The sequence below is a fragment of the Tetrao urogallus genome (assembly GCF_951394365.1).
Source record: "Tetrao urogallus genome assembly, chromosome: 7".
In the NCBI taxonomy this organism is placed as follows: Eukaryota; Metazoa; Chordata; class Aves; order Galliformes; family Phasianidae; genus Tetrao; species Tetrao urogallus.
This window is the reverse complement of record NC_136820.1, coordinates 20,514,575-20,536,408: the sequence shown is the minus strand read 5'-3', so window position 1 is coordinate 20,536,408 and position 21,834 is coordinate 20,514,575. Positions and strand designations below refer to the sequence as shown.

The 21,834-nt window shown below is 35.9% G+C and overlaps 1 protein-coding gene across 4 annotated transcripts in view; it reads right to left on the bottom strand.

Moving 5' to 3' along the window:
* Nucleotides 1–3,167: 3,167 nt before the first annotated feature.
* OSBPL3 (oxysterol binding protein like 3) overlaps nt 3,168–21,834 on the bottom strand; it is a gene marked incomplete at both ends in the record, with an annotated part of 43,719 nt that continues 25,052 nt past the window's right edge. For all 4 annotated transcript variants that reach the window (XM_079538634.1, XM_079538636.1, XM_079538635.1 and 1 more), the window contains 11 exons: nt 3,168–3,264; nt 4,808–4,930; nt 5,469–5,595; nt 6,197–6,341; nt 7,894–8,038; nt 9,250–9,328; nt 11,596–11,659; nt 14,328–14,465; nt 16,522–16,772; nt 18,886–18,979; nt 19,643–19,777. In XM_079538634.1, coding sequence (XP_079394760.1) covers nt 3,168–3,264; nt 4,808–4,930; nt 5,469–5,595; nt 6,197–6,341; nt 7,894–8,038; nt 9,250–9,328; nt 11,596–11,659; nt 14,328–14,465; nt 16,522–16,772; nt 18,886–18,979; nt 19,643–19,777 — 1,398 coding nt within the window. The remainder of the gene's footprint in view (nt 3,265–4,807; nt 4,931–5,468; nt 5,596–6,196; nt 6,342–7,893; nt 8,039–9,249; nt 9,329–11,595; nt 11,660–14,327; nt 14,466–16,521; nt 16,773–18,885; nt 18,980–19,642; nt 19,778–21,834) is intronic.

Here is a 21,834-nt window from a genome sequence, read left to right as displayed (position 1 = left end):
ACCTTGATGTAAATTTGTAGTAAGCTTTTTGCTCTGTGAAGGGGTGCACAGAGAAGGAGAGAACTAGATGAGTAGTGCTCAAACTGTCCCCCCACAGTATCTTAAGCACTGCTTACAAAGTCATCAAGTAAGTGTTAAAACAGGAGGCAATGGTCCTCAGGAAATTTTAAGATTGATGCACTGAGCGGTACAGTTTGGGAATCACTGCTGTGCAGGAAAGAAAGCAGTCAGTCATCTAATACTTTATTTCTACCACTCAGGGTAGAAATGTCAGTTACTAAACACAATAGATCTCCTAGTGCATTGCTGAAAGAAAATGGAAGTTATTTGGGGAAAACCAAATTTCATATTTCACCAAGAATAACTATAGAGTATATTAAAGTTTGTGAATGATTAATATATTTTTAAACAGAAATACACAGAAATAACATCAAGGCAGTTTCTTTCCAATTCTTAATATATAGTTGACAGAAGCTCAGCAATTAAACCCAACTCTTTCATACAAACATAGGCAGGGACAACTATACTGCAGCTGGAAATATTGGCCAGAGGATCATTCACCATTGGTTACACCAGATAAAAGCCTAGCATAATCTTGGGCATTATTTTACTGAAGAAAATAGTGAAATTCTGATGTTTGCCTTCTTGATAAGGGAATTTTGCTAAAATTTTCTGTAAGGCACTTCCCAGTTCACTGCTCCTTGTCTTTAACTAAGTGTTTTTTAAACATTTCAGACTGTAAGATACAGGAAAACAATGCCAGTTGGATTTCTCAAAAACTGTGACTCAAACATCAAAATGAGATGAGTTTTGTTGAACACCCACAGACTTTAATGCATTACAGTTCGTTAACTTTGTCCCTTGCCCCTTTATTTGAATGCTATTAACTATTAGTTCATATGACAAAGTATGGGGAAATCCACTCCATTCACAGAAAATGCAAACCAGCAATCAGATCAGACAATAATCACAACAGCTGCCAAATATGACAATGAGAAGTTCAATGCATCCATCACAAATGTTACTCCTTTTCTCAAAAGCATTTTTACACTCCTTTCTCTTACCATCCTTTGTTGTTAAATGCATGTAATTATTAGTTATAGATGGTAATTGCAAACAACAAGGATAATTACAAATATCCACTCGCTTCTGTGTCAAGTTTGGTAATACAAGAATAAAACAAGAAAGATTCAAGTCATGAAGAGATCTTCATTTTCCTTGAAAAGCCAAACAGCTCCCAAAGGTTAAGATTCCCTTCTGAATAAAAGCCCAGATTCTGTTTTCATGCTGACTTGAAACATGCCTTGTTGCAAGCTGCTGGAGTGCTAGCTGAGTTTTTAAAAGACACATTAAGTATAAGAAAATATACTAACATTTTTGGTGATAAATTACAGAAATGATAGTGAGCCCAGAGTTCCTGGGCAAAGTGAGTAACAGTGAGAAAACATTTATCTGCCTGGGACACAGTGAAGCTTCAAGGTAGCAGAAAGCAAAACTTAAATATACATCTAAATTGATACCACAGATTTGGTTTAAAATGGAAGTTTTCATAGTATTTACTTCATGTTACAAGTATTATATTGATCAATTTTGATGGGTTTTCTTTAGAACAAAGCAGCACACAGTAAGCTGTAAGCTTTTCTAAGCTACTTGTCCTTCTAAGAATCACTCTTACCCATGCACTGTCCATATGTTCCAGTCATAGTTCACGTTAACAATGTTTATCATAGACAGGGTTTATTTTTTTGAAATGGTATGTAAGAAAAAAGAGTGGTGGTGGACATTGATCTGCACCTGAAATCCGTGTTGATGACAGAGAGTCACAGATACACAGAACAGATTTGAAGAATCATGAGTCAGGCTTGAACTGCAGATAGGTTGGAATGCAAATTATTCTGTTAATGAACAAAGCATTGTGATTTCATGGAAAAGAAGATACTGCCCATTACTATAATCTTGACTCAAAGCAAGACTTCTGCTACATTTTTTTCCTGTTATATTTTAATCAGAGACTTAGTGCTTTCGCAAATCTATCCGAATGTATAAAATTACAGGAAAGAGATGCAACTGATTTAGTGCAAGACACTTGAACGTTTATCTGAATATAACAAACAAACAGAGGAAGATCAAAGATTCCATACATTTCTCCATAAGGCAGATGGTCATTTTTTAAATATAAGATCTTAAATATGTCATTTATTTCTTAAGAGGTAGAAAATATCAAAATACTAAGAAAAAATTTCCAGCTTAAAACAATCAGTTAGTTTGCTTACTTTTTAAAAAGTTTTACTGTTGCAGTTTTTAGGTTAATAAAAACAAATGAAGCTATGGAAGCACACGATTTCGTGCTCTGTATACATACTACTTCCTGCAGAAAGAGAGCTGCTTCATTTAGACAGTGCTCAAACATTATATACAAAAGATCTCCTCGTGCCCTGTTGGCAACTATAAATCTGAAGATTCTCAGTGGAAAATTTTGGCGATTCCTGATTTTCTAGAACTACTTTTAGCCAGGTACAGCTTATATTTATGACTTGATTCACTGATGTAACTGCAGAACTCCCCCTTCCAATAATGCTAGTAAGAAAGCTAATAGAAAGAAAAGCTTATTTAAATCTTTTCCACAAGCAGCAAAAGATTGTACTCAGATTTCAGCACCAGCTGATAATCTGTTTTAGCAATTTAGACCAGTCCATAGACAGCTGAATTACTCACTGAACTGTGGAAGCCTACTTACAGTTGGAGTCATAAGGCTTAACGCTCGTTTCTCAGCACAGCTAGGAGACGCTGATGCTACTGTCTTCAATGCAACTCGATAAGGCATAAGTTAACTCTTAACTGACATTACTACACATTGGGAAAGTAGTGTAAAAGCTCCTCTTTTCCCTCTACTTGTTCATTCAGTGCTATTTATTAAATATTTTACAAAAAGAAGTTAGGGTATTTGTACATTCAAACAATCATTGAAACAGAGTAGAGAAAACAAATGAATTATCAGATTCTAAATTCAGCACAGTTCTGAAGATATGCACACTTGCACACATACCACTCCACACACATATAATATATGTGTGTATATATATATACACATACAAAAGTATATATATATACTTTTTAAAAATCAGATCCAGGAATACAGCATGGAATATCTTCACTTGGCTCCTCTTTCACCAGAGGACAGGACTGTCCAGTTTGGAAAAACCCGGTTCTTTTCTAAGGTCCATGTAGGTTCCATTGCTCACCCAGGAGTCATCTTTGGATTTCCTATCAAAGATTAAACAGTTCTTTTTTAAACGTAAAGCTTATCTTTTCTATGTGTTTGGTGTGTGATGCAATGTAGCATGCACTACATACAGATACCTAATCCAGTCCATAAACCATTTGCAATGAAGCTCAGTACAACATTCAAACAAGGCGATATAGCTTGGTGAAGCTAATTGGTAGGTTTGGGTCTTGGGGAAATACAAAACGCCCTTGTTTTGCTCTCCTGTGTCAGTCTTTAGCACTGAAAACTACGCTCCAGGTTTACTTCATGGTCTCAAATGCCATCAGGCAGCTTTGCATAAGCTTCTGTAAGAATATGCCTTTTTAAAACCTGAACTGTCATTGACTCTGTCCTGACTGAAATGGAATCTGAAAGTTTCCTTTTTCCTCTCTGAAGGTGGCTCACCACAGCTGTTACACAAGGAGAGACACAGCTCTCAACCAAGAAGCAAGGCTCATTATTCTATGTGCTGTACCCCTGGATGCTCCAATCTTTTTAATGTAGTGTGCAGCATTTTTGAAAAAAAAACAACAAATTAATCTATTAAGTAAACCAGAACTTGTGATTTATTGACGGAATAAATCAGTACTGAAAAGCAAAATGCGTAATTCACATCTACTCTAATACTTGCTCATATTTTTGCTATACAGTAATAATATTTTTTATTCTGTTATTTAAACATATAGCACAAATCTCAGCTTTCAAGTCCTCATCCTTATTTACATTCCTCATTGTGAATATACAATAACATAGTACTAGACCTTGCTTCTCTTCTGTCTGTTTAGCCTCCTGGAAGGAAAGTGTGCCTCCATTTCATTAGCGCACCAGCTCTTCTGACAGGCAGAGGTCTAAGCCATTTTCTTTTTGCATCTATTGTAAACATTTCTGTGTTTCTCCAAGTCTTACTCCTCATTAGTACTGTGTCTATCTAGAAAAACAATTAGTATCCCAGATCTGTTAATTATGACACATTCGCCCATACAGCACTCATCTTGGGTCTAACTCTTTCACTGCATCCTGAACAGAGAAGCTGGAGGGCATAAGGCCATGTTGTCACTAGCATTCATTCTTGTCTTTCAACAGCTGAAGTCCCCTATTAATTGATTTAGAACTGGAAGAAATAAAATGACCTCTAAATCACAATTCTCTTGCCATTAGATAGGGGAAATGTTCAAAACCAGCCCTGCTGCACAAGGCAGTCCCACTGAATTCAAGGTTCAGCAGAGCTAATTAAGCTAAAACCACCCACACTTCACCTTGCTTGAAAGAATCAAAGACGCTACATTCACTCCTCAGGCAAACCCAGACTGAGACCAAATACCAATTCCCTTTGGAGCAAAAATTTAAAACAAAAAAATCAGGGATGTGGTAATAAAAAAGCATATCCTGTATTCCTTAACTAAGTCTGGAGTGCTTCAGTAGAAAAATCAAGAACATGGAAGAAACCTGGAAAAACCTGGAGCCTTCTTTATGGCAGATCAGAACCAGATTGATAGTAAACATTTCAATAAATGATGTTATATACAAATTATTATATAATACCTGAAAAATCTAGGCTGATGCTCTAGATTGTTCTCTTCCAGCACCTTTCGTCGTTCTCTCTGTAGCTGCTCAATTCTCTGTTTTTGCATTTCAGCTGCTTCAATATTCCCTTCTTCTAGAAGCCTGTACCACCAGCAGTGATAAAAAACATAATTAGTGCTTCAGTCCATTATTTTTGTTAGGTCCTCTAGAACTTCAGAATCTAATATTTACAGAAGACAGCTTGGTGTTTAAAAGATAAACTGTATCTATAGACAATAATTACATTACCAAAAAGCACTTATGGGAAGGTAACTGACAACAAGCTTGAAGTAATACTTGTATTAGATTCTTTTCCCTAGAAATTAGCAATGGTAGAATTCCCCCACAGAAAGAAGTTTCAAGAGTCTCAGGTTTCAGTTCTTCAAACACAGTATGCTCAACAAAGAATCCCTGAAAAGCTGTAACATCTTTGTAAAGACAGTTATCTAGAAACTGGAGCATCCAAAACCAGTTCCAGAAAACACTGGTCTATTGATTAGTGATTAAAATTCTGTTTCAGATACAGAATTAATGTAGAAATGGGAACATTCTGCAGGTATCTAAACAAAGTAGCCTAAGCTTAGGGATAAAGTGAATGGACAGATTTTGAGGAAGATACTTAAGAGGAAAAACTTCTTACCTTTGGTCTGGTCTAAAGCGTGTGTCAGTGGATGGGAGCAGTGACCTTGTTTGCAGGTCCAGTTCATTTAACTCCAATGCAAACTGAGTAAATCCATACCACTGTTCATAGTCTTTAGGCATTGGATCTACAGCAGAAAAAAGAACATTTAGAATTCCAATTAAATGTTACTGTCTTTAGAAGGACAACATCAAACTCCCCTCAGTCTTTTTCAAAACCTCTGAATCATGGCCTCAATTTCGGGGGAATAAGTTGAGTCAAAGCATAGCAGTGATGAAACGCATTCTACAATCATAGTGATTTTTCAAACTTCAGTAGGTAAAACCCCACAAGGTTTTGGAGAAACTTCAGATATGGTTCTCATTATGGAACTGAGCTATGTGTACAATCTTCCAAAGTTTAATATACATGAAAACCACCATAGTTCACACAAAATAAAGTGTTTTTTTTGTTTGTTGTTTCTTCTTTGCTTTTAGAGTCCTCAATAGTTTCTTCATAGCCAGATATGAAAAGGAGGGAGAATGAGGAAAATATGAGAAGCCATGGGATTAAGTTCCCAATATAATTTGAGTGATTTATTTTTCTGGTCTAAATTTTAAATCCTCGAAAAAATTCTAATATTCTTTGCAATACGAAGTTGAGGTCTACTAGGTGGATTAAAATAGATAGAAAATAGATATTCTCAAGCATATTCTAAGTTCTGTATGTTAGCCATTCTGGTCACTAACTTGCTCTCCATATGCAATTTGGAGATGAAGTTGTCCCACAGTACAGACTTTCATGCCACTTCCCAAAGAGTCGATGCACAACATTCCCAGTTTTATCCATGACGCTGCCTTCGATCTCATGTGCATTTGGATTCCAGTACTTTGCCTAGAATCAAAAGGTGCATAAGAAATCAAGTGAGAGTGATATTGCCATGCTGTATGGTATTTTTTCTGAATATTCATTTAGGTGCACATTACAATATCATACATAAATTACGACTGTTATTACAACTATAAATTAGCCTACTAAAATGGGCTGTTGAGAATTGTATCTATTCTTCCTTTGTTAGGGGCAGCACTAGGTGAAGCACAGCTGACCTTAAACTTTGTCCAATGACACATAACACTGATTCCTGATTTGGTTACCTAAATCCTCCCCAGATTTGCAGAAAAGGAAGAGAAGGAACTGTTACAGTGACCTCCATTTTAGCCAGTTTATAATATCGAATATATAAACTTGCAGTCTCTCCATCTCCAAAATCTACTACAACTCTGAAAATACATTACTGTACTTTGAATAAAATACCTAAAAAGATTACTCTAATGCTTCTTAGAAAGCATACAGTATTCAGAAAAAAAAAGTAAGAACAGGAAAATGATGATGCTCACTTTCTTTCTGCTGCTGAGTGCACCATGGTGCACGGGCATGCTGAAGTACTTACAGATAGACCATGCAGCCATGCAGATACAAGCTACGAAAAGCAGAGCCTTGCTCCAGCAAACAGATACAGAAAACTCAGGTTTAGGTAAGTTTCTTACAATGCTGAGCAAAACTGTTTCTCAGGTTAGAAATTCTGGCATTATTTTAGGCTTTCAATTAATTTTTCTTTTCTTGAAGAAGTTATTTACTGCCAAAAGTTAACTTCAATTTCAGTGATGAGGGCATTTCTGAGGGCATTTCTTGAGGTAGTTATATATCAATGCCTTATCACAGAATCACAGAATTGTAGGGGTTGGAAGGGACCTCCAGAGATCATCGTGTCCAACCCCCCTGCCAAAGCAGGTTTCCTACAGCAGGTTACACAGGTAGGCATCCAGGCAGGTCTTGAACATCTCCAGAGAAGATATATTATCTTTATCTATTTATCTTTATTATCTTTATCTTTATTTTATCTTTATTATCTTTATCTATTTATCTTTATTATACTGAGGCAAAAGCTTTGAACAATACAATCCCTCACTTAGGCTCCTCCAAGCTGCAGAGGGGCTAGAAAAATGCACTGCAAGTGTAAGCACTGTAAGCTTACACCCTGTGTAAGCACTGTTTCCATAGCTGCTGGATGAATGCAACATAGCACATACCAATGGATTAGTAGGAGATGTATGGTAAATCTCTTTCAGTGGACACCTTGTGTCTACTTCTCTTGTCAAACATAGACTAGGTTTTTGATCATATTTCTTCCTTTCCCTCTCAATTTTTTTTTCCTGTGTCTCATCTAGAATCACCTGTGAAGGGTGTGCTTTTCTTTCTTGCCTGGCTCTACCTAGTAAGCTGCAGTTCATTTATAGTTCACAATTCTCAAAGAATCACAGGTAATTTCAGAACTGTCTGAAAACACAGTTTGTAAGCAGGTGAACTGAGTTTCAGCAGACAGCATCCACCCCCTGCTGCGTTTGCTGGATAGGACACTGCCAAAATTACTGTTACTGAAAGTCACCTTTATGAAAGTCAATTTGCAGTAACAAGTGTCGTCATTAAGATTTTTGATGATGATCTCTCCATAGTGTTCAATCCATCTTTGCCCACTTAAGATGTTATGGATGCAAGATGTCACCTTGTTCCATGCAAAATGGTCTCTAAAACTGTAACAAAATAGATACACGAGAAGTCTTATGCCATATTTAAGCTAGCTTATAAACTTCTGAAAAAAATTCAAAGAGAACTCAAAAGAAAAAAAATATATCAAAAACAAATTTTTTTAATAAAGCCTTAATATTCTTGAATACCTGTTTATTATTAGTAAAGCCTATGGCAACAATTCAGGTATTTTTTTCCACAGGGATACAAACGACACATGAAAACCACACGTGAATCAGAAAATTTTCCAGTTCATCAGCCCTAATGGGGATAATGGGTGCTAATCCATAGGTTACTGTACCTCTGAACCTTCACTCATATTCTAAAGGCCTTGGAATGCACAGCTTAGTCTAGCCACTATGAACAAGAGAACACAATATCTTTTATACACACTGCCTTTCGGATACTTTATTGGGTTGCTTTTCTTCTTTCTTAAATTTGGCAGAATAATTAAATTTGTAGACTCTTTGGAAAACAAATTTAATTAGAACAACCCTTAGACCTGTGTTTCTGTTACTATGCTGGATACAGGGTAGTTTTTGAGTGATTCTATTTGTTGATCTATAGCGGACACTTTGACAAGCCAGCATAGGAGCACTGTAGATTTTTATTTTTAAAAATCAACCTAAACTGTAGTGGTTGTGAGTGCTTACTTCCTTGAATAATAAATACCAGATATGCTACTGGTGCTATTTGTCATGATAATTATTTAAGCAGTGAGGACAGCTGTCAGCCTCAGCTACAGACCTAGACCCCATAGTGGTAGGGTCTGTACAAATGTAGACACAAAAGAGCAACAACCTCCCAACCTCAAATTCATATTCAAGCAAAAAAAAAACAAAAAACCAAACATCTGCAGCTTCCTTTACCACACAGCTTTTCCATGTAACTAAAAAATGCACTAAGCTTGAAATTGAACCTAAGTATGAAAATACAAACTTTGCTTTTTCACCAAAGCATATGAAATTGATGGCTTTTATCTCATCATTTATAACATCTGAAAGATGTAGAGCTTGATCTTTGAAAGATTTAGAGCTTCCATTTTGTTATTTTTTTTTTTCTCCCCTCTTTATTTTTAAACTAAATCTTAATCACCAATTCTTCCAAAGGTCTCATCTGCACAGTACAGGTTCTCATCTGCAAAAATGGAGCTTCAGTGCAGGTGAGCCTCTATGTTGTCTGTGTGTGAACAGCAATGCGTGATCGCAGCACTTACGCTGGAAGAGTTACATGTGTTGTACCAATGGGAACAATTTCCATGGACTTTCCCCAGAATTTGTTTTTCCATCTTACATCTGAAAAAGGATGAGGGAAAAAGAAATAAAAAATAAAAGGCAGGTTTAGTCACTGGCATGCGTGAATCTATAGACATCTTGGCTCTACTTTAAGAAACACAAAATAACGAAGTGTAACATAATAAGGAGTGTTCAAAATAATGCTACAAACAATTCAGTGTTTATTCAAAATATTACTGGTTAATTAAATAGAAAAGCACCAGAGTTTTAAGAGTCGTCTCTTAAAAACATTTTCAAAAGAGAGGAATTTAAATAAGCTGTAGGCAGTGTACATTTATCTGTAATGCTTCATTCACTAATGCTAGTGAATGAATGCAGACATTTTCAAAAAACAAAAAGAAAATTCCAAATACAAAAATATAACAACTACCACCATCCACAGGGCAGAAAATCAGGTAGGGATTTAGTCTGACTTCCCTTGGAAGTTTAATTGGCCTTTTAAAATCTGGTCTGAATCAGAAGAACTACCCAAGTCTCGCATCATTTCCTCCAAAAAAAGAAGATGATAAATCTCAATGAAAACTTATAAAAATATCTTGAGGAAGCTGTTAAATGAGCAATTCACTTCAAAGTGAAATAAACATGGACAGAGAAGCACAGCATAAGGGGTATGGAGTTAAATTAGGCTAGACAATCAGACAGTAACTTTCACAGAGACTTTAGTGCTTGCAAGGTAGTATCCTTGCTGTACTAGACACCAGCATCTCCAATTCTATTCACAGATTCATTTGACAATAAAGGAAAAAATCATCTCCAGTCTCAAAAAGATGCTAAGACGGAACGAAAACCAAACTACAGCTTCCAATGCAATTGTCCTTTGCAAACAGGTCCTACAAAAGTAGCGTTAGTTTCCTAAGTAAGGGAGAAGAGTTTCTGAAATAACTGTACCTATGTTGAAACAGGAGCTAAGGTCACTCAGTATCTGGTGGAATGACAGCACTATTGTAGCAATGTAGCTGAGGGCTGTCTCCTTTCAGCAGAGGAGACGATATGATAAGTGGCAGATGTTTGCACAGACAGAACTTATCTTGTTGACAAGATACCTTTATGATTAACTTAATGTTGATCTTTCCACATAAGTTAATATAGCCCTGTAACAAGAGGCCACAGTATTTACAGATTACATTTACATTAGAAAAAAATCATTGTCTAGATCTCCAATAAGCTCAGCTAGACACATTTAGAAACACAACAAAAAACAAACAAAAACAAACCCTGCTGCACCCTGACTGAGTCTTCTGGGTCACTGGAACCAGACCTCAGTCTCTCTCTAATCGACCAGACTCTCAGTGCTTGTTTTAACAGAACAAATTTGTTCTCTAAGTGCATGTTACAATAGTTAAGTGACATTAGCTTTCCAAGATCTGTTAAAGAAATGTATCTTCAGTTTTTGAGATAGGCTGTTATCTAGTCTTGTATATACAAGCAAATGGACACATTTTTGGTCATCTTTGCTTTTCAGCTAAGAACAGGATTCTTGCTCTGTATCTGTTTACAAAGCAAAGAATTAGACTAATGACAAAGCTGCAATTTCTGTTCAATACAATTCCACCTGTAATAGCTCTAATCAAGTCAGCAAAGCCGATCCTAACAGAATTAAAGGCTATAATATTCTACACAGCGAATTGACAAAAGTCTGGGCAAAGGATTTTAACTGAGTTAAAAGGCATAGTTATGTCCTGTGTCCACTCCAAAAATATTGGATTGTTCAGGTATTGTAACTGGCTGACATCTTCACTAGACTTGTACAGCAAACAAAGCTCCATTGCACCATTTATTGGAAGACAATGTTAGTAGTGAAACAGCATGAAATTTTATGCACTATAATAATACTACAAGAGACAGACACGGTGAATGTGCTGTCCCTGCTGTTATACATATTTCTGGAAATTATTTTCAGAACAGAACTGCAAGATCTATCATGGCTTAGGATTCAATGCACAGTTATCCAAGTTCTACTCTGGGTTGTCTTCATAAATATCTTGAGGTACAACTCTCCTTTTGTAAACAAACCTCTCACCAAAAATAAACAAATGAACAAAAAACCCAAGAAAATTATTTAACAGATTTTGAATACATGCACATAGTTGTAATGGCAGAAGATTCAAGTAAAAAAAAAAACACCTGTAAGCCAAGGATTTCTTATAGCCATTCTGTTATGATTTAAGCAGAAAAATTCATCTTTTCCCTATTTCTGGATATTTCATGTTAAACATACAGTGCAATTATTATGAAGGCTGTGAAAGTAAATGATACTGAATATTTACCTTGCCAAAAAGCAAAATTCACAGATTCAGCATGGCATGCAGAAATAGGTGGATGGTGACTGACCTAATAGCAAGACATGAAAGAAAGAAAAAAAAACAAAGAAAAAAATGTTAACCCCTGAAGAGTAATTTTGTTTTGTTCTACCCCTTTTTTTTTTCCCTTTATTTTTCATTCATTTATTCATATAATTCATTCATTTACAATTTGAACATTTACTTTCCTTTTACAGTTGTTTCCTTAAGGGGGAGCCAGTGAGATTTGTAATGTACTGAGACGTAGGAAGCCTTGAAAGCAAAGGCAAGCACTGTTTAAATGGTCTGTAAATTTGTTTGTTGAAAGAAATCTAACCATGGATTTTGTACATTGTCTCTAATGTAATATTTACACTTCATCTGAAAGCCTCATTCATATTTTAACAGAAGATGTGCTTTAAGCAAACAGCAAAAACGTAGAAGTTACCAATCAAACAAACAAAAACCAAAAGGCCAAATGCTTCTATATAGCAGATCCTTACTAAACCCTGACTGTGGGGTGGGACAACAATCAGCATCACTGAAGGGGACAAATGGTAGAGAAATAAAACCATGAAATTCCATCTAGCAATTTTAAGACTGCACAAGTGACACATCCAGTTTTTCTTGTGTGAAGCTCTAATCACACACACTGCATTTTATCAGCTTTGGGTAATAACAGCACATACATAACAATGCAAGGACTGAAACAACAAAGTGAGCATTGTAAGTAAATAAATAAATATGTTATGCATACTGTTCAAATAAAATAGTGAATAACAAAGTGACTGCACAAAGCAAAAGCTCTCTACATTCACCCTTCTGGGTGAACAAGACTAAAATCTGACCAGGACCAACGCCTTGATGTGTAACGACTACTGTTCTTTTGACAAAGACACCTTTATTTTCAAATCAAGTTGCTAATTCCAACTATGAATTTCATTTCTTAATCACCCATATGACTTGAATGCAGTTTTACTTTCTTCTTTGTTTCTCATTTTGCAAATTTGTTATTTTATGCAGTTCTCCCTGACCAACCTTCACATGGTTAAAAAAGAAATAAAGTAGTACTGATTACTCTCAGCTATGCCCTAATCCACTGAGAGCAACACTGTCTCTCTCTCTTACATACTGTGTTCAGATTAACCCCAGATGTCACTATAATTCCCAGGTTAAACTTGGCTCTCACTTAAACTGTGATAATTCCAGAGTAAGGTCATGGAGCTAAGTAGAGCTATTCTGAACATATCCTAATAATAGAACAGATCTCTATAATTTTATACATTCTACTTCTCTATTTCACATGTTACATGGTACCTGCACTAACAAGTTATCTAGAGTAAGCATCAAAATGCTTGCTCAAACAAGCAATAAATAAGAGCTCCTGATGCAAAAAGAAATATTCAGTGCTTGCAAGCTGTATGAAATTTCTTTCCTCCTATACCACCCTCCCTTCCAAATATTCCTCCACCCCATAATAATACAGTAAAACTTTATCACTCGTGTTACATACTGCACATATTTGAACAACAGTTATTAACAAAACAAGAACACTCATATTTTAAAAATTTCCTTTAGGAAAAGTAGCCTTTGTAGTGATTTGTCTAATACTTAGGTGAAAATCTTTTCCTTTAATTCAAACTTACATTAAACTAAGTTCCAAACTTTATTATCTGCTTTGCTACTCCAATTTGACGTTACACTGGTGACTTAGAACTAAACACAATAAAGATTCAGACACATTGCTTGAACTTCAGACTTGATTCTTGCCTTGACTGTTCTGCTTTTTTTTCCTTATTTTTTCACTTGTCTGTGATCCTTCCTAGACTAAGGAAAGATCACATAGTGCAGCTTCTTGTCCTCTGTAAAACATGATGTACAAAGTGCATCAAAAACACTTTTCATTTAATAATAGAAGTCTCTTACAAGGCTTTCACTGATCAAATTTCTAGGCTGCACAGCCTTGCCTACTTTAATTTTCTAATTTTTGTTGCAAGGTCTAGACAGAATAAGACAGCTTTCAATCCTTCTTACATTCTGACAGGAACCAGATTCTTCAAATTCTACCTCATTTTAACTTACGTCTCAAGCTTAGCAATTTTGGTATCCGGACTGGTTCAAATATTATATATTTTTTACCCATGCTTAATAACCATACTACAGGAAGGCTATTTTCAGCAACAGTCAGACCTTGATGTGCTGTATACATCCTTCAGCTACTAAGCTGTGGTACCAGATTTGACAGGCTTAGCCCACAAAGTATTTGGACAGGGAGGATAAATATTCATGGTGCATAGAAAATACTGGTGGTTGATCAAGTCATGTGAATGAAATATTTGCTGTAAAAAAGGCAATTTGTTATGAAAATTTTAAACGATTGCACACAAAAGAACATGACAAGAACAAAAAGCCTTTTGTAGTGATCAGATTTCAGAATGAGAAACTTAAACAAGTTACCTAGTTACTGGAGTAACAGCCTGCCAAGCCTTTGCTTCTGACTGTCAGTGACTGATTGTCACATTCCATCCTAGCGTTAGCTGCCTTTCCTCAATAAACAAAGCCATTTCCTTCATTTATAATTCTATAGCATCCCTTGAGTTTTGCTGGGCTAAGGTGATGCAGAGTAATGTATTTTGCTATAGCTCTAGGGGATACCAGCCATGCATTCACAATTAAGTAGTCTATCAAATAGCAAAAGTAAATGTTGCAGCATACAGTACCTGTTCTGCAAAGAACTGGAAACCCTTATCTTCACGAATACATTCATAGGTTTCTCCAAGAACAGGATTAAATGGCTTGCTTCCAGCTCGGTAGTAACTGGATGCATATGCAGATACTGCAAACGCAGCTATATATACCTGGAAATAACACACAGAGAATTCTGATTACTTTATCACAATCATGCACTTTTTTTTTCAATAGATTCAGACTTAACAGAAAATATAAACAAAGGCCTTATCCTGACATCACCTATTTCTTTTTTCCATTATTTGCAGACTACAAATGTGTATGCCTCCTCCTGGGAGTTAAGCATTAGTTCATATATTATAGAGTTTTTCAGTTTTCAATGAATCATTCAAGAGGCCAGTGATAGAGTTAATAGGATCAAACTTCACAAATTATTTGACTGAAAACAGTGTCTCTGAAAACAGTTTGAAACAATTCAGTATTTCGGAACACACAGAATTGAAAGCAGTAAACTTAAAAACCACTGACAGATTTTGTATTGTAATTGGCTTTTACAGTTATGGTCTGTTATTCTATGGATCTACTCGCTATCCTTTCCCTAAATATGGCACAGGAAATACTGTGAGAGTTTTCACAAAATTTGCTACATTCAATGCAACTTGTACCATTGTTCTTCCTTTTCGTTTCCTTTTCCACGTTTTATGAGAGTAGCGTGTTCCTTTCACAAATTCAGAAACTGACTTAATAAATGAGCTATTCTGAAGCAAAATGTTGCAATTACTATACAACAGTTAACAATAATTTTACCTCAAGAGTTTTTCGGAGTCAAAGAATACTACATTCCAATCCAATTTCCAGATGCTTAGGTGTGGGAAGGAGTGAAGAGACTTATTTGCATTCCTATGCAAAGACCTACTGATCATTTTCTTTTAACGCTTATTCTTAACAAAAACAAAAAAAGAGTTCTATACTAAGAACAAATTAACAGCCACACTCTGCAGCAGAAATGCTAAGTCATGGCTCCAAGCAGTAATTGAGCACTTGGTAGGAAAGCAGAACCAACCCAAGGGAACTCAGGTGCAAGCAATGCACCTAAGTGACTGAAAGGATACACCCCTTCCCAGATCTCATTTAAATGTTGGCAGTGGAGGTAAGGGTATCTTGCTAGAGACCCCTGCACATTTGAAACCTTCTAAAGGTAAGTGTGGTTTTCCTTTATCTCTGTGATGCTGACTATTACATTTGAGTAAACCCTCACCTGCTGCAATCTAGGACCTTGCTATTTTGCTGTCATTACTATGCTCTCCATTGTATTACACTCTCTAAATCCCAAGGACAGACACAAAGTTATGATCCTTGTAGAGTTGGAGCAAGTTCTTTTCGAGCAGTATTTATAATGTAATTAATTACATTCATTAATAGTCTCATTTTAAAGTAAGAAATATTGATCAGAAGACTTAATTTAGTGTACGGTACAATCCATCTCTTCTATTTAAGAGAATGTAGTGAGCTTTAAAATCTTTTATTTATAGGCATACACATTAAGTAACTCTTGTGAATCTAGAAGCAAACAACTGAAATAAATTTTCTCTTGTTATCTATCAAATTCCCAATTCAGGATTCTATGGTAGTGGAAGATGACATCAATATAGTAATCAACATATATAAGCAGTGCCTAGTTTTGAGTTCCTGACCACTTTGTAGCATCTTCAGAATTACAAAAAATCAGCTGATAAAACAAATGGAGCTCACTTAATTGACACAAAGCTATCACAGTAGGGTAGGGCTAGAAGACCCACTATCTACCATGGAGAACTGCTTCCAGATTAGGCAACTTCACATTATAAAGATATATAGTATTGTAATTTCCATACTCATGAGAGAAGCATAATAGTTCACTCTTCTTTGCTCCAAGTTTTTCTTCTTGGAAAACTAGAAGAGGAAGGAGGAAGAAAAGATACAAACCAGATTTTGACTTGTACTTCACTTAACCTTGCAGGATAAGGCACTTCAGGAGATACGCTTCCTTAACAAAGCAAAGGGGATTAGGCAGAATAAAAATTAGTGGGTACAGAAACAAACACGGACATGTTGGAGCCTGCCTTTCTCAGCTGGATGGAAAGAAAAATGGAGTAGAATGCCTTCATGTATTTGACAGATTTTTTTTTTTTTTTTTTTCATTGTACTCTCTTCTGGTTGTACTGATTAAGAATCTTAAGTGTTTACCATCCGTTCAAATGGGTTAGGTGTATGAGCTGCTTTATCTAGTAGCTCACTGTATTCCAGCTCCTCGCAGAGACGCTGAAGGGTGTTAAGTGGTTCATTCAATTCCACAGGCATGGCCACTTTGGAGAGATCCTTTCCTATGTTGTTTCTTAAGATATTCCATAGGCTGATGTTACTAGTATTGGGACATGGAGCTGGTAAACATGTTCTCCTTTTAGAATGACATCCAATTCCACTTTCAGAAATACAGTCTGAAAACAAATATGCAGAACGAGTTAATATGTCATTTACTTACTTTTTATCCCTCTTACAAATATACATTAAGATGTAACTTTTTTTTTTTTTGTTAAAACCACCTTTCACTCTCACATTTCATTCAAATAACTTCACCTGTGGTTTAAAGATAGCCTGCTACAAAGGGGTAAAGAATAAACATCACTTTAATATCTCTGAGTTAACTGAAGGTAGAAAAGCAGCAGGAAAAACTACCTCCTTTCCCTTAAAGGCTAGGAGAGAGACTCAGGCTTTCTGCTGAATTTGAAAGAGTAAATATTATTGCTGTCTTAGTCGTAACAGAGATAGATTCCTATCTGTTTAAGTGACAAAAAACCTCCTCCCTGACAGAGCTTCAATTAAGTTGCCACTTCTCAGAAGACAAGGAATAAATTACAGATCCAAGCACCAAAGTAACTCCTTTTTTTTTTTTTTTTTTTTTAATACTGCTTCCAAGGAAATCTATTGTGGCACAGATTTACATGAAGGCTTTCCTACTGTGCTTGCCATAGCACTGAGCATTTTAAAAATGCTAAACCACGTTGACTTTTAGATACACCCGTGTATTGCTTATTTAATTGCATATATTGCTTAACAGGTAGAAGAACTAAAGCAATTCTGGAACTTAGGGTTTGCTAATTTTAAAAAAAAAAAAAAAAAAAAAAAAAAGACTCAACCACAAGAATACCTGAGGTGGCCAGAGTTGTCAAAGCAGTCAGACCAGAATAAATAGCTGAAGGTGTGCAATGAAATTACATCTATTGAATTAAAATAGAGCTATGAGCTTCTGCAACAGGTACATTGCTTAGTTATACATCAATTTTGATTCAGACGAATGAGATTTTTGTCAGATGGATGAGATTTCTCTCTACAGTGTAGTTTGCCCACTCCTAATGAAAAGAAATCCCCTCTGGTTTGTAAGACCTGTGGAAAAACAGCCACAACAACACTGAAGGAGACTAAGACACCTGACCTTCTGCTTGGATCAGTGACTTTTCAAGTCAGATTGGACCACTGCTATCATCTGGTCTGACTTTTGACAGTGCAGTGGTCAAAAGATTTTTATCAAAACCCCACAATTCATAACTCAGTGAAAGACCGTGTAGGAAAAAAGGTATCCAGTTTGCAATGGGAGAGGTAGACTGACCAAAGCACAGAAAAAGGTATCAGAAGTACACAGAGGTGCTGCTCACACAGCATAGTTTCAGTGGTGGTATCTTTGTTACAAGATGAATACAGCTACTTTCTTAGTTTTCTAAGATTCAGATTATGAGGAAAAGAAAACCAATGCTGTATTTCAAAACATCTTCATTTTTTAAACAATTACAGAACAGATCTCCAAACATGTTAACTACCCAAATATAAAGGGATCCACTTATCCTTGGAGATGATCAGGTAACACTTGCAAGTAAGAAACAACTGGTCAGTATTATTGAATGTAACACAGATGAAGCGGGAAGAAGATTGTGATTAGATGAAATGCTCTCAAAGCACAAAGCTAATTAGTTTATTATACCAATTCTTTTGCCTCTATTTTTTTTTTATTCTCTCTAATTAGCAAGACTGTTAAATAAGTGCACCCAGTAACAAGCCTGTCATAATTAAAACAAGCAGAGAAGAAACTTGTATGGTCAGGCATGAGGTGTGACAGTAAATAATTGACATGTTCTTTTAAACAATAAAATCTACTAAAAATGACAAATTTGAACATGGTTGTTATATTGAAGCAAATTCATTTCTAGAGAAAAATGAAACGAAAAAGCAACCAAAAGCAGCAAGCCTTGCTAGTTTGAAAAATCCTGTGGCTATGAAAGATCTGAAAAGGAGCTGAAATTGAGAGGACAAGCACATTGGTGTTTCTCTGCTGATACTGAACCACCATCCTGTTTAAACAATGGTGCCTTGGCCCTTTTAATCAGATTAATCAGAATGTGCTGCTCTAAAGCAGTCTGAAGTGATAAGAGGGGGAAAAGACCACACAAGCTGTCTATATCACAATCTGTAATATCAAATGTTTTCTAACAAAACGCAAAAAAAATACCTCAAACAAGAAACAAATTCCCAAAACATATCATAAGACCCTCAACTTACCTAAAGTTTGTCTTTCATTCTCTATGTCATTGCTTAGGTTATCTTCTGAGACATTGTCACTGATATCACTTACATATGAATCATCATCTGATACCTATGTGCAGGATAAGATATGTTAGATATGTTACTCACTAACACCCATTAAAGTAATTCCACGTGCACACAAATTGTTACTTTTTGCTGCAATTAATATTTCTTGTAGATCCGAACTCTTTAAGCTGTATTTCAGCATTGGAGAAAAGTACTAAGTGGACCTCAGAATTAAATACTTTGGGAATTATTACCATCAGCGATAATTCAGTTTTTTATCTTAATGAAAATGTGCTTTATCCTCGTGGTCTCAGAGCTAGAAGGGCTTTCACCACATCAAACACCAAGAATTTAGGGAGTCCTGGAGAAGTGAGCTATTAAGTTTTAGTATCTGTAGTCTTGGCCCCAAGGTGTACCTACAGGGCAGATATATATTTATATTTCTGTGATAGAATTTCCTTAGCTCTTGCACAATGACTCAAGGCAGATCATACAATATATGCAGTGTCTGCATATGAGCTACCTGTTTGCCATTTTCCTCAATGTGCATATAAGACTTTTCCACAATTTTTTACATTCAACTGTAAAGAGATAACAAATGAACACAAGCAGCATAGTAACTTATTTTTGTCAAATCATCTGATGTGCAATTAGCACACTGAAAGACCACATGTTGAGTAGCAGATAATGAACTAGATAAGAAAAGTGTCAACCTTAAAGCTCAGACCTCATTTTCTGAAGAACTAGCAGACAGTAGGACTTCCTGTGCATCAAAAAATTCTGTAAGAGAGTCAGCAATAGACAGTCTGCTTTCATTGGAGATCTGGTGAACCAGACCTCTGTTTTCTTCTCTTGAATTCTCCTGTTTAAAAGAAATACAAAGTGTTGAGAGGAAGAATGCTACAAATAGCATTCACACATATAAATCCAGTCACATAAGTTAAAGGGTTGTAGAACACCTGGGAGAAGATTGCACATGCTCCTTTTCCAACTTAGTGAAAGGTAGCATGTTCTGAGGAGGGTATTTAAAACCAAATGAAAATAGACTAAAAAAGAAAAAATCTACAATTCAGTAGATCAGTTCATACTGTGCCATGTACTACTTCCTCTGACAAAAAAAAATGTGAAAATGCATTGATATTTGAGAGGTTCAGCCAGATACGTATGCAAGTGTATCACTAAGAAATCCCCACAAAGGAGAAAGTCCCAACTTTTTTTTACTACATGCTGGATTCTCATTCTTTGCTGATCTTAATAAACATACTAGTTTTCTCTTTTCCCTGGCCTCGCTTAATGCAAGTCTGGTCAAGCAGTAGCATACAAATTCAGAGGGGTGAAGTTATTTTCTATGCAATAGCAATGTTTTCCTGACTATCTCCACTTGGCTATCTTCCTTGCTATGCTTCAGAAAGCTTCATATTCACACCCAAGAACTGTGTATCAACTCAAGCCAGCATATTATCAAAGCTGCATCAATGATATTGCTTTTGCTGCTGAAGTTCTGTTTGTACAAAATGTACAGATTTCATGACCTCCACCTGCAGAAACCCCAAGTTCTCTCTATAGGTAGTTGACATAAGCAGAGTTGCCAAATGTAGTATAGCAAAGGTGGGGACTACCAGTGAGTATTGGTAGTTCCCTCATAGCTCCATCCCTACTAAGGAATAAGGCTGGCTGGTCCAAATTAGCATATTAGCTGCTCTCAAGCTTCTTTCTGTACGTGATGCATTCTTAACTTGTAACCATGGCTGCCCTTGCTATCATAATTTTGTAGGAATTGCAAAATTAAAAAAAATTTTAGAGCTTTACTTTCAGAACTCACTTAATGAATTATCTGGGAAGTCTGTAATCAAACTGACAAATCTTTTGAGGCTTCTCTGTTGGTTTTACTACAATATAGAATGTTATTCACTGTGTGCTGATAATGGTGACATTGATAACAGTTTGGTTTGTTACTTACAGAAGATTTCTGCTTTTTTTTTTTTTTTAATTGTATAATCCCAGTAAAGCCACAAGAAAGAAGTAACCTCAAAATTGACTCTTCTGGGGGAAGGCAGTTACATTGGCCTGCAAGTCAAAAAAAAATTTCCTATGTGCATGAGCAGTGCTACTGGGATTGTTTCCAACTCTATTTTGAATCTCAGAAGCCAAATGAGCAGAAGAGGCTCATAAAAGAACACTTTGTTTTTATATTTAATCACATGAGAGCTTCACTTTGTCTTTGTTCATGTTTCAATTGGTGCATGATGAACTGCACCATAAATGACTCAAAATATAAAGTACATGTTTATTTTATGCAAAGGCTTGAAAAACTAGTTAATACTGCTTCAATTTCCACAGGCCTATCATAGCAGCTGATATATCATCTAGAGCCAAGCTTTGTGCAGTGACCTCACAGCAACAGTACTGTATTGCAGTCCTCAGACAATCTAATATGAAAATTTTCCAGTATAAATGATTTTTTGTCTGTAAGTTCCAGAGGGATTTCATCAACAAATGCCCTAAAGGACATTTTGAAAGCTAATTTCGTCACTACATATGCAGTGCATACAGCATGGACTTGATGAGCTATAAGGTCTTTTCCAATCTAAGCAATTCTATAATTCTATGTGTGAGAAATAATCCAATATCTTTTACAAGGTCTTCCACTAAACATGATGATTGCCCTTGAAATTAAAAACCAATGTACTCATTCATTAATGCCTCTCTGTATAGCAGTGCTATTCAAAAACTTTATGGGATTAAAAACAAAAGACACTGAAATGATCAATTACCTTAAAAGAGAGGCAAAATATGACTAAAATCAGTACTTCTAAAATGGAACTAAAATAGAAATGAACAGACTGAATGACTAAACTGCCTTTTAAAAATGAAAGGAAATAGTATGTTATATAAAACCCAGCACTACATCCATTCAAG